The sequence below is a fragment of the Phalangium opilio genome, unplaced genomic scaffold (genome assembly GCF_054372755.1).
Source record: "Phalangium opilio isolate 3A_F unplaced genomic scaffold, DU_Popi_V2 ptg000079l_1, whole genome shotgun sequence".
Lineage (NCBI taxonomy): Eukaryota > Metazoa > Arthropoda > Arachnida > Opiliones > Phalangiidae > Phalangium > Phalangium opilio.
This window is the reverse complement of record NW_028324187.1, coordinates 8,221,591-8,234,771: the sequence shown is the minus strand read 5'-3', so window position 1 is coordinate 8,234,771 and position 13,181 is coordinate 8,221,591. Positions and strand designations below refer to the sequence as shown.

General features: G+C 36.9%; 2 protein-coding genes across 5 annotated transcripts; one reads left to right on the top strand and one right to left on the bottom strand.

Moving 5' to 3' along the window:
- Nucleotides 1-25: 25 nt before the first annotated feature.
- Pfk (ATP-dependent 6-phosphofructokinase) lies at nt 26-11,841 on the bottom strand. Of its 4 annotated transcripts, none has more exons than XR_016370708.1 (16): nt 11,670-11,841; nt 11,273-11,446; nt 11,051-11,202; nt 10,274-10,629; nt 9,961-10,210; nt 9,693-9,785; nt 9,490-9,615; nt 9,241-9,396; nt 8,373-8,519; nt 8,216-8,286; nt 8,003-8,090; nt 7,785-7,937; nt 5,942-6,280; nt 5,667-5,875; nt 1,381-5,431; nt 26-1,341 (listed from the first exon to the last, which is right to left on the bottom strand). XR_016370708.1 is itself a non-coding variant. In XM_089846275.1 (15 exons), the coding sequence occupies exons 2-15, from the start codon at nt 11,436-11,438 to the stop codon at nt 5,254-5,256; spliced, it is 2,484 nt and encodes an 827-aa protein (XP_089702401.1). In that variant the 5' UTR covers nt 11,439-11,446; nt 11,670-11,841; the 3' UTR covers nt 26-5,253. The 4 variants fall into 4 exon arrangements, 2 of the variants coding, with proteins under 2 accessions (XP_089702401.1, XP_089702402.1); XR_016370707.1 differs by having other exon boundaries at nt 26-1,511; nt 1,590-5,431; XM_089846275.1 differs by having other exon boundaries at nt 26-5,431.
- Nucleotides 11,842-11,895: 54 nt separating this feature from the next.
- Nucleotides 11,896-13,157, top strand: RpL19 (ribosomal protein L19). Its single transcript, XM_089846290.1, has 4 exons — nt 11,896-12,034; nt 12,344-12,450; nt 12,519-12,762; nt 12,825-13,157. The coding sequence occupies exons 1-4, from the start codon at nt 12,030-12,032 to the stop codon at nt 13,060-13,062; spliced, it is 594 nt and encodes a 197-aa protein (XP_089702416.1). The 5' UTR covers nt 11,896-12,029; the 3' UTR covers nt 13,063-13,157.
- The last annotated feature ends 24 nt before the right edge of the window (nt 13,158-13,181 follow it).

Genomic DNA, 13,181 nt, shown 5'->3' with positions numbered 1-13,181 from the left:
TTAAATATTCTTTTACACCGAAAAATAATTAATATAAGGTATAATTTAATTTAAATAATTTAATTTATACCTTAAAGTAGAATTTAAATATTTTAATTTAATCTAAGAAAGAATTAAAGAAACAAAGAAAAAAATTAAAATTTTCAAAGGAGTTAATAACAAGTAATACTATTTATTTCAATAATTGATTGATTGATTGATTGGGAAGCGGCAGCTCCTTGCCTTTGGCTTTATTAGGGTCTATGGGGAAGTAAACACGGAGTGCCATATCCCTATTATTTATGGATAATAATTAGATAAGGCTTAAAAATAAAAGGGGACTAGAGTGAAGATAAATTTAACAAAAACTGAAATATTTCATCAACAAAAATACACCGAAATTTATTTATTTTTCCCTATAACATAAGTTAATGATATATACACTATAAGTCTACAGCAAGACGTACCAACTGCTTGTCTTAATTTCACTCATTTCCGATAGAATTTTCTGTTCCAGGCTTAGAACCGGTAAACTTTACCATTTAAATATACTAAGCCATTTCTAAGCTTGAATTCTAATAATAACTTCGTTTTATCACAAATTACAGTCTAGTAACTGTAGACTTAGCGTATATTCATTATTAACTTGCTTATATTAATAAATATTAAACATTTTTCATATAACATGAAACTTACGTTAACTTCTCTTTTTTCATAATTATTTAAATTTGTTTTCACTATAGCAGACGAGGAAAAATGTTCAGAAAAATGTATAACAACTAGATCGCATGTTTCCTTTTTGGTTTTAAATATTCTAAAACTAACGATTTTTGAATTTTATGTGGAATTAACACGAAGGATATTTATTGGCACGATTTACATTCAAAGTTTCTTTGGAATAATTTAACATTGAAATATTACTAATTAAAATTAAATATAGGCCTAGTGCGTTCAAGAAACTGACCGAAAAACGGGCGCGAAAACGTTCAAGTAAGATCCTTCAATTTTGGCGCGAGAAAATTGGTAGCACGCGCTTTTAAATCTTTATTCTCGAGAATTTTTCTAATTAGGCTTAACTCCCACAAGTCCTCGAGAAATTCTTAAATTAGGCTTAACTCCTTCAAGTCCTCGAGAAATCTTCAAACTAGGCTTAACACACGTTCTTAAGAAATTCTTAAAATAGGCTTAACTCCTACACGTTCTTAAGAAATTTTTAAATTAGGCTTAACACCTACAAGTTCTCGAGAAATTTTCAAATTAGGCTTAACACACGTTCTTAAGAAATTCTTAAAATAGGCCCGAGAAATTTTCAAATTAGGCTTAACACACGTTCTTAAGAAATTTTTAAATTAGGCTTAACACCTACAAGTTCTCGAGAAATTTTCAAATTAGGCTTAATACCTACAAGTTCTCGAGAAATTTTCAAATTAGGCTTAACACACGTTCTTAAGAAATTCTTAAAATAGGCCCGAGAAATTTTCAAATTAGGCTTAACACACGTTCTTAAGAAATTTTTAAATTAGGCTTAACACCTACAAGTTCTCGAGAAATTTTTAAATTAGGCTTAACACCTACAAGTTCTCGAGAAATTTTTAAATTAGGCTTAACACCTACAAGTTCTCGAGAAATTTTCAAATTAGGCTTAACACACGTTCTTAAGAAATTCTTAAAATAGGCCCGAGAAATTTTCAAACTAGGCTTAGTAAACGTAACGAACGTCTAGGACGCTACACGTATTTCGGCAAGTTTCTTAAACTCTCTAATATTTTGACCAACGACTACCAAATCACGAAAAATGTCAAATATGGGGACCGTTATCACAAAGAGAAATTGTAAATAATCAAATTTGAAAGGCGTGTAAAATGAATGCTTATTTGTTTAGATAATAATAATATAAAGTAAACAAGCAGGTGACGCGTGTTCGATAAAATATAATTGAAAGAACCTATAATAGCTTTTGCAGCAACCTTTTGTATTCCTTAATCAGAATAACAAAACTTTTAATAACAAGATATGTTACCAAGAATGGTTTTAAGGGACCGTCTAATTATAACGAACGTCGAACCTTCTGAATTTGACAGAGTTCTCCATAATGCATTTTGCTAATAAATCAATGAGATCTTAGACACAACCTTTACCCTTACGACGTACGTAATTTATGAACGGTCCCTTACGTCTATCCTAATGATTATCGTGTTCCATTTCCACAAAGGAAATACAATATTTGAATTAGAATTTCATGTTGCGAATTAAACCAAATTAGTTTCGTATTTCAAATTAATTGGACACAAGTCCGTCAGTCTCATTAAAAATATTTATATTCCTAAGCATATATTATTCAGATTTAATTCTAACTAAATTTAATAATAGATCTAAATTCCTGGAAATAATTTTTTCTAAGCCAATTTGTCTGGCAATATCGTCAATTTTAAGTATTTAATTAACCCTAATTATATTAATTATCGTAATTATTCAAAATCTTTACCCGAACGTTCCAGAACAAGAAGAACTTGTTATTTTTAAAATAAAATTAAACCTGAAAAACCTCAACATTTCCATCGAAACGTTATGTTGTAAATTTTGGTGTCTTACCACGCCACTCAAATACTATAATTCTTCTAGGAATTATAGATTATAAACCACCCCTTTTCCAAGGAGTTAAACTGACGTTTCCTAATGTTTGATTCAACTATCAGCTACAACACCAACATTTCTATAAGAGTATTTCGACTCCTTGTAAAAAGGGGGTGTTGTATAACTTACGTAAGTAGTAAGAAAAATGTTAGTAGCTTTAATTAATTCCAAAGAACAAAAACGTTTCAACTAAATTAAAAATTACTAAGTCTACTAAAGCCTAATAAATTTAAAATAACAATTTCTACAAATTCTACTTCGTCAAATTGAAAAAAAAAAAAAAAAAAACACAACCTAAAGATTTGCAAAAGTAAGTCCATGCTTTCTTTCTTTTGTTTGTTTTGCATTTGTGGTAATTAAAAACAATTTATAATTGATTTTAGCGTATTTTCCCGGAACTTTATAAAAAGGGAATACAATGCTGTAACTTGTTCTAGGCGCGAAGGGTCACTTATTTCCCACGTGATCATAAGTAAATAATAACACTTACAAATAAGTTAACGAGGGTAGAAGAAATTTCTCTTCAGGCCACGCCCCTCTCACTCTATTCTGTTCTTCCCGATTTTGAGGACAAATATTTAACTAAAGATGGCGCTGAATTCCCTTATAGATAGTTTACAGGCGTAGAGGATTCCTACCATTAACACCAGGAGATCAAGCGACTTAGAGTGTAAAATCGTCTGCTATTTTACACTCTAAGTTGCCAGGTCTCCTTGTGCAAATGGTATGAATCCTCCACGCCTGTAAACTATGTATATTTCAGGGAATCAGGGTTATAGGTTTAACTTAGGGAGGGGTATTATTAACTTATGATTAGAGGTGGCTAACCCAGACAAATTGCAGATTATATCCCCTTTAAATTATTATAGCTTAATTGATGCATTTTGGGTGGAGGGTGGCGGGGAAATTATTTCTTTAAATGTTAATTATGTTTATTCATCTTCGTCTAATTCGTAAATGCTTGCCCCTTTAGCCTCGGCTTCGTAGGAACTATCGTGTTTGGCCAAAATGCGTAGAAGGGGTCGAAGCTTCAGCCACCACTGCCGACGCGGGATTCTGTGTCTGTAAACAAAACCAGACGCCCAAAAATAGAACAACAACCAGTACGCGTCTTTGTCTGTGTCTCTCTCGACTCAATTTTTCATTTGGTTTTCTTGTATTAACGCTCATTTTGTCTCGAGTCGTTAAATTAATTAAGTTTTGGTTTTGGTTTTGATGGAGGTAACATGCGAGCAAAAATTGAGGAGAAAAAACATGTTGTGTTTATAGATACAATTAGAGGGACACTAGATTACAAAGGGGCTAACCACCCAAAGTAATCGGTGTACATGTTGCACCTGTACTAAAGGGATTACGCGTAATCTTTAAAACATCTGCCTTTGACAATGTTAAATTGATTGCTTGTGTACAGGGAATCTGAGAGTGGTTATCCCCTCGGCAGCCACGTTGTTCAAGCTACCTCAGAGTGATTATCCCCTCGGTTGTTCAAGCTAGTGTCCCTACACAGGGTTCTGAACGAAGCTAAACTGTGTATGTGTAGATTAGCCAAGTGCTGTGTTTGTGTTTCAGCCCCAGTGCTTTGCATTTAGGACCAAGGCTTAACATGTTCTTTGTTTCGAAAAAGATACAGAAATATATATACTAACAGCGCAACTATAAAGAAATTCAAACAGCCAACCACTACAAGCAATGAACGTGCCAGCCAAATATTATAATAAGCGCTTAACAAAAAATCCAAGGAAAGATTACGCTACACGTAGGCCTAAACTCACTAAGGCTTAATTAATTCGGTCTACAGTTTAAATAGAAGGTAAAATGAGTTTAACTTGATTAAATATGGGAAATTGATATAGAAAATTAACTGAGTATCCTTAGCTAAGTAGATAAAGTGATAAGAGTCACCGGGTTTTCATAAAATTTGACTAGTTATTTCGTAAAGAGCAATTAATTAAAACTAATTCTAAAGACGTACTGAAAAATAAGATAAGACTAGAGAAAAGTAAAATACACCAAAACACATTCTAAACTGGATTATATATAATATATTAATATCTTACCCTGAACCTAAAAATCCTGAAATAAATATATATATATGTACGTAGATAGGAGAAAATTACCTAAACCACCGACAGTACAGTAAAACCCAATTTACTTAAATAATTTCAACATTTACTTGAAAATATTGGTTAATTTATGGAAATAAATACATATTTTATGAAATAGTCGCGTTATTTTCGATGTTTATGGCTTAATTATTGTGATGTAAAACGATTAAGTCATCGGAATTGGGAGTGACAACGAAAGAGGCAAAGTTTTATCAGCGCCAAGGCTTAGGTAAATAATAAAGAATCCCAAATTTCTTTTTGATTTTATTTCATAAACGGGTTTTACTGTACCATTACCTACAGTTTCCTAATAGTTAATTTTAATTTAATGTAGATTAAACACCGTACCATACACGAGCAAGGATTACACGACAATGGCCAATATATTTATATATTATATTTTAAGCTTTTTATCCCTAAAACGACCGACTCGTTAAAACCATTCTAAAATTCATCGTAGACGAACTTTTTAAGGCGTAATTAATTAATTTATTTTTAAAGGGGGGGGGGGGGGCAGTGATCATATGTTCATGTTTTAATCGACCCCAAGAGCTAAGGCTCCTTCGTGGTCTTGCGGTTCAACGGATGGCATCAAAAAAGGATCGCCAGTTAGGTTGGTGGCGCCATCTTTCACCAAAAAATTGGCAGGGGTGGCAAGCGCCTGTAAGAGCGGCCTTAAATGCAGCCACCACTGTTTTTTAGGAATACGATATCTAAGAAGCAACAGAAAATAGACACATGTATGGCGAGGAAAACACGTCATGTCTCGCGTCACAAGGTCTACTACGACGGAATTCTAATTCTAGTCTACTCTAAAGACTACTTCGCAAAAGTAACATTCTCGTAGGGGTAAATAATAAGAAAAAAACGAAGACGCGTTTTTTGAGGAATTCTGGGTAGGAAACTACGATAGATAGTAATTAAAAAAAAATAAAGGGTGTTACTTACTTGAAATCCGTGATCTTTTTGATGTTTTGAACTGGAGAAAAGAGGTATTGACGTCGTACCAAACCTAAAAGTACCGCGGTATCAGGGGTTGTGCATTTAATCGTACCATCCGGTTGTTTGTGCTCTTTTAACTTGGTTATTAACCAATCCGCGGCTTTGGCGGCCATCTTGGTTCCGAAATTTCTATCAAAAGGTGTCGGACTTCCACCCTATTACGACGAAGGTCAAAGTTGTCGACTGTATTTGTAGACACGCCCTAGAAATTTCCTAATTACCTGTTGCATATGACCAAGAATATTATTTCTGGTTGAGAAAATATCTTTTCCTTCTTCAGAGTACAAACGGTAAATAAAATCCGTCGTGTAGTTTGAATTGGCTAATTCGTTGCGTAGAATTAAGCCTCTTTGTACACCTTCGGCCATCTTGGCTTGCATATGAATGACGTCACCCATTAGATCTCTGATCGAGAATTTTTCTTCAAAAATGTAGGCAGCATCGGCTCCACCGGCCAAACCAGCTAAAGTTGCTAAATATCCGCAATAGCCACCCATAGTTTCTACAACAAAGACGCGTCTTTTCGTTCCTTGAGCCGATTGCCTGATACGATCACAGATCTGAGGCAAAGTTCGGAAAATTCGTAATTTTTACTTATTCGCGAAGGGCATCGTTAAAACCTCATCAGGGCATCGTTAAAACCTCATCAGGGCATCGTTAAAACCTCATCAGGGCATCGTTAAAACCTCATCAGGGCATCGTTAAAACCTCATCAGGGCATCGTTAAAACCTCATCAGGGCATCGTTAAAACCTCATCAGGGCATCGTTAAAACCTCATCAGGGCATCGTTAAAACCTCATCAGGGCATCGTTAAAACCTCATCAGGGCATCGTTAAAACCTCATCAGGGCATCGCTAAAACCTCATCAGGGCATCGCTAAAACCTCATCAGGGCATCGCTAAAACCTCATCAGGGCATCGCTAAAACCTCATCAGGGCATCGTTAAAACCTCATCAGGGCATCGTTAAAACCTCATCAGGGCATCGTTAAAACTCATCAGGGCATCGTTAAAACCTCATCAGGGCATCGTTAAAACTCATCAGGGCATCGTTAAAACTCATCAGGGCATCGTTAAAACCTCATCAGGGCATCGTTAAAACCTCATCAGGGCATCGTTAAAACCTCATCAGGGCATCGTTAAAACCTCATCAGGGCATCGTTAAAACCTCATCAGGGAATCGTTAAAACCTCATCAGGGCATCGTTAAAACCTCATCAGGGCATCGTTAAAACCTCATCAGGGCATCGTTAAAACCTCATCAGGGCATCGTTAAAACCTCATCAGGGCATCGTTAAAACCTCATCAGGGCATCGTTAAAACCTCATCAGGGAATCGTTAAAACCTCATCAGGGAATCGTTAAAACCTCATCAGGGAATCGTTAAAACCTCATCAGGGCATCGTTAAAACCTCATCAGGGAATCGTTAAAACCTCATCAGGGCATCGTTAAAACCTCATCAGGGAATCGTTAAAACCTCATCAGGGCATCGTTAAAACCTCATCAGGGCATCGTTAAAACCTCATCAGGGCATCGTTAAAACCTCATCAGGGCATCGTTAAAACCTCATCAGGGCATCGTTAAAACCTCATCAGGGCATCGTTAAAACCTCATCAGGGCATCGTTAAAACCTCATCAGGGCATCGTTAAAACCTCATCAGGGCATCGTTAAAACCTCATCAGGGCATCGTTAAAACCTCATCAGGGCATCGTTAAAACCTCATCAGGGAATCGTTAAAACCTCATCAGGGAATCGTTAAAACCTCATCAGGGAATCGTTAAAACCTCATCAGGGCATCGTTAAAACCTCATCAGGGCATCGTTAAACCTCATCAGGGCATCGTTAAACCTCATCAGGGCATCGTTAAACCTCATCAGGGCATCGTTGAACCTCATCAGGACATCGCTAAACCTCATCAGGACATCGCTAAACCTCATCAGGACATCGCTAAACCTCATCAGGGCATCGCTGAACCTCATCAGGACATCGCTAATCCTCATCGGGGCATCGCTAACCCTCATCAGGACGGATTATTATCATTATAGCTAAAGAAGACTATACAAACCTCTGTAATTTCATTAAGGGCTGTATCTGCACCGAGAGAGAAGTCAGTGCCAGGAACGTTATTACTAATAGTGGCGGGAATGACGCACATGGGAATTTGTAGTTCTTTATATTGTCCGCGGGCTTCTGCCATTTGAAGAACAGTTTGATAAGCCTTTAACCGTGATAGAAATTAGTCTGTTAAGTGATTCTTTAAAACCTCAGCTTTGAGAAACATACTTCAAAACCTCCAATGACAAGTAGAGCTTGAATTCTAAACTCCCTTAACTTATCCACGACTAAGTGCAAGTAATCCTTTGGTAGAGTTCTTTATTAAAAATAGCAAAGAAGGGAAGGGAAGATCCTTGTTTATAGAGAACAGATAGTTGTGGCTGAAGAATGGTAACATCCACCCCCTTTCCCTAAAAACCCAGACAGAGACACTAAAATTACCTCTTAGTTCCCAAGAAAGCTCCTCCTTGACCAACCCAACCTGTTACATCACTCCAGTTCATAGTTTGAATCTACCACCATTCACAGATACCCAACAACAACAACGTAATTAAAGAAGGGTTAAAGGTCAACAATACTTACGTCAATTGATCCTTACATTTCCTTCAATCAATCCCTCAACACCTTCGTGAATTCCATAGACTATATCTCCACGATAGAGACAATTTCTGACAAATGACCGAACAGCCGCGTTCATTCCGCAACACGGAGCTCCCACGTGCATAACACCCAGAATAAAGCCACCCTGAAATTTAATTCCGATTTGGTCTAAAATACGCGTCATTTCATCTACAATTAGCGTAAGACTATATCATAGGCTTATAATTGGACTGACAGACGATAAGACAGACCCGGATAAGAAAGACAACGATATAAGAAGTGCTTACCCTCTTTTATCCACCATTTTTAATTTATCCATGCACGAGTTAAATAGTGAGAAAGATTAGAAAGATAATTAGAGTGTAAAATTAGAGAATAGACCCCAAAAATAGATTAGATCATCGCAAGTAGATTATATAATATGAAAAAAGAAAAATAATTGCATAACAGTAATAGTTAATAACTAATAAACTAGTACTAATAACAATTAAATTTGAAAATTCAATTATAATTCGTGCAATCACAAGTATGTTCCATAAGTTTGACACGAGTCCGCGCAGTTGAGTCGTGGGGAAGGGGGTGTGTCCAGGGATAAGACACAAGGGCGTGGAAGACACCTGATTGGCTAATTCGGGTACGTATTGCCTCCCCCCCTCCTACCTATTGGGACTTAGTGTCAGACTTATGAAATCATACACTTATGTTTAGAAAGGGTTAAATACCTTTCTAGGAGGCATATCTGGGCTCTACCAGTAAGCAAAGGTTAATTTTAAACCACCACCATTAATTAGTTAGGAAGTAATTAAGTAAGTCTTATCGCGATAGAAATATGCATTAAATAAATAAATTAATTAATTAAAACTTACGGCGCCAACTTGACCTGTAGCGTCAAAAGCGGATTTTGGAGGTTTCAATCTGGTCAGCATTTTGTAAGTTTCCAAATTACGTTCGAAACTTCGACCCCTCAATTTGACAGCTTCGGTCCATTTCTTATCAGCCATAAACTGCGTAACCTTTTTAGTCTATATGTATGATAAGATAGGACAATTGGAGGCGACCGATAAAATCATCAACTGTCAAACTACAATCTATCAATCAAATCAAGTGTAATTTACCGTTTCCACACATTGCATGAGAGGTACTCTAACAGCTTGATTACCATCTAAAGATACTACGCAAGCTTCAGATTCGGGGGTTGCTTCTACAAGAGCTAGAACGGCTTCGGCGCCCATTCTGCAACCCTATTTTTAAAATACGTTTATCTTATCTAGGGCCTAATAAAAATTGTTTAGTTTATGTTGGTTAGATTATTACTGACTAATATTCTATCAAATGCAGAGGGACTTCCACCACGTTGGACGTGACCTAATACAGTGATTCTTGTATCTTGAGCTAACTCGTCAACGATAACCTTATAGAGATAAAGATATGACGTTCGTAGACTTATATTAGTGACGTTTTCACAAAATATCGCGAGGTTAACAAATTTTCTATATTTAGAGGGGCGTGGCTCAATAATGACCCCTCCCCTTTCTAACAAAATGGCGGGGAGCTTTGGAAGACTAAGTTTTAAAGGAGATTTGTACCTTTTTGACTTGCTCGGCAGTAATTGGTACTCCTTCTCTATCGATAGCTCCTTCAGAGACAATAATAATATTCAACCTCTGACCCCCTTCTCTTTCCTGTTGCAGTTTTTTACAAATAACTTGTGGCCAATCGCGTTCCGGTGGCCATTCGGGAATGAAAACAAAGTCAGCTTCGCTAGCCAATGCGGCTACTAGGCCCAAGTAGCCACAATGGCGACCCATTACCTCCAAAATAAATGTTCTCTGATGGCTATACAAGAATACTTAAAAAATTACCCCCCTTTGCTTAATGAGTAACAGTACTCGTTTCTACCTTGACGCGGTTGTAACTATGGCATCAATAGCTTCGATAATTCTGTGAAGGGCGGAATCAGTTCCGATAGTCATATCAGTTCCGCAAAAATCGTTGTCAATTGAACCGACCATGCCAACAATATTTAAATGGCCACATTCGACCTTCTTCTCGCTAGTGATGTCCCCCCTTTTTAGGAGTTCATCTAGCAAGGAAGGCCATTCTTGTCGGAAAAGATTAGCGCCCGTTAAACTACCGTCTCCTCCAATCACGACCAAGTTCGTAATCCCGTGTTTTATTAGGTTATTGGCGGCTTTCAAACGTCCCTCTCTGTGCCTAAAATCGGCACATCTGGCACTTCCAATGACAGTACCACCCTAAACCATAAGTGACGACTTAGAATACGTCACGGGTACAAGGTTCAGAGTGACCACAGTATAAAAAAATAAGGCAGACAGCCGTAAAGTGTCTGAGCAATACTTTTTCCGCCCCCAACGCCAGAGAAAAGTAAAAAACCGAATTGTTAGTATAGCCTGGAAAAGTCCATAGAAAATAATCCCTTCGGTAGTTCATAAATGTACTAAAATAAGCTGCAAACGATTATTTAGTATGGCGTTTTGCAGACTACACTATGAGCTATTTCTAAAAACATAAGGAAACCTTTTTATTTTTATAAATTGCGGATAAAAGTAGGTACATTTGTCAAAGATGTTTTTTCCGACTTATAATAAGAGTAATTATAGGGAAAAATAGGTAATGTAGGAAATGTGGTCACTCTGAAGATTAAGGGGTAATTACTTTATGGATAATGCCAGAAACAGAAGCCCAGTTTGCCTCAACAATATTATCACCTCCATCAACCATTCCTTGGTAACCTTCCTTGATAAAATACACCTTTGCTCCCAAATACAAACCCATCCGAACAACAGCTCGAACAGCCGAGTTCATGCCTACAATTAATAAATAAACTTCATTACCTCAAGATCCAGTTGCAATTAAGTACTCTCTCTGTCCATTTACCCTGGGAATCTCCTCCACTGGTGAAAACGGCGATGGACATTCCTTTCTGTATTCCACGTTTTAATGACGAACCTTCACTACTTGCGAAAATAGGTTTGGTGTCTATTTCAGGGGATAGCAGGGCGCCAGTGTCTGTCCTGAACAGCGGTGCTTGAGAATCAGTCATGGTGAATGCTTTAATTAAACGAGTTGGAAACCAATCGAGGAAAAAATAGAAAAAGAAGGTCAGGATAATGGTTAAAATCCCCATCTTCGCAGAAAAAATGCGTTCAATTCCAGCTTTTAACTTATAAAATATTAACTTATGTTTGTAGGGCATAAACTTGCCATCAAAGATCGACAGCTTTTAAACCTAATTGAAAATTTCAATAAGGTGCAAAATGATTTTTAAACTTACCAATTATTTATCTAACTAAAAAGTTTGTGCTATTTAAAAAATGAGGCAAATTTATTTTGAAATTACGCGTTTTTTCGCACGTCTACAGAAGGAGGTGGAAAAAGCCGCGAAGTGTCCTTCGTTTCGACCTTTGGGTTCTTCTCCTAAGCTCTCCTTCTTCTAACCAATACCAAAGACTATCTTTTTGGACTGTATATATTCTACGTGTCTTATCCCACCTTAAAAACCCCGTACTGAGCCGCCGGCGTTATCTTCCTTCCATTTTTCCACAGACGTCAACTGACTTAAGTTGAAGGTATATTCGATAGTCTTTGGTCCAGTCCACCATTTCGGTAACGTGGGCATCGGCCGACGTTTAAAATGAGGTGAGTGATCCTTTAATATTTAAATTATTTTAATTTAAAGTTATTTAATTAAACCGAAATTTTTGTAATACAAAACTTTAAACTTGAAATGAATCGAAAAAATCTTTAAAGTATAAAATTTGTATAAAAAATGTTCCGGGGCTGGGTTAAGTTTATTGTTAGGCCTAAGCCTTGCCACGTGCTCCTTCCCGCATTTTTAAAGGCATTTTCTGATTTCAACAATGAGGCATACCTAAGCCTTGTCCGATTTCCACCGTCCATACGCATTTAATTTTAATGTTTTAAATTATTTTTTTTTTTGTTGCCTAGTACTTTAAAACTGCAAAAGCGTCTCGCCGCCGCAGTCTTAAAATGCGGTAAAAATAAAGTTTGGTTAGATCCCAATGAAACAACTGAGATCGCCAATGCTAACTCCCGTAAGATAGGATGTAACATAGGTACACCTTAGCGGGTGTTAACTTTGAAATTTGAATTTCTCCATCAGGTCAAAACGTACGTAAGTTGATCAAGGATGGTTTAATCATTAAAAAACCCATCGCTGTCCATTCCCGCGCTCGCGTTCGTAAAAATGCTGAAGCACGTAGAAAAGGTCGTCACACGGGACCCGGTAAGAGGAAAGGTACCGCTAATGCTAGGATGCCCCAAAAAATCGTCTGGATTAGAAGAATGAGGGTACTCAGGAGATTGTTAAAGAAGTACAGAGAATCCAAGAAGATTGATAGACATCTGTAAGTATTTAATTACCAATTCCACATCTGTTAGGGTTAACTTAACGTATTTGACTGTTCAGGTACCACGATTTGTACATGAAGGCGAAGGGTAATGTTTTCAAGAACAAGAGAGTTTTGATGGAATTTATCCATAAGAGGAAGGCGGAGAAGGCCCGCTCTAAACAACTTAGTGACGCTGCCGAAGCTAGAAGGACAAAGGTCAAGGAAGCTAGGAGAAGGCGCGAGGAGCGTCAACAACAGAAGAAGTTGGAACTTACCCAATCTCTAGCGAAAGAAGAAGAAGCCGCAAAACAATAAATTTGTTAATTGCTAAATGGGAAATAAATTTTGATGATGAAATATCTGGTTTTGTGGAATTTCTTTTGTGATTTAATAAAGAGATATCAAATGAATTTAATGGTCTTGTGTCAATTTAA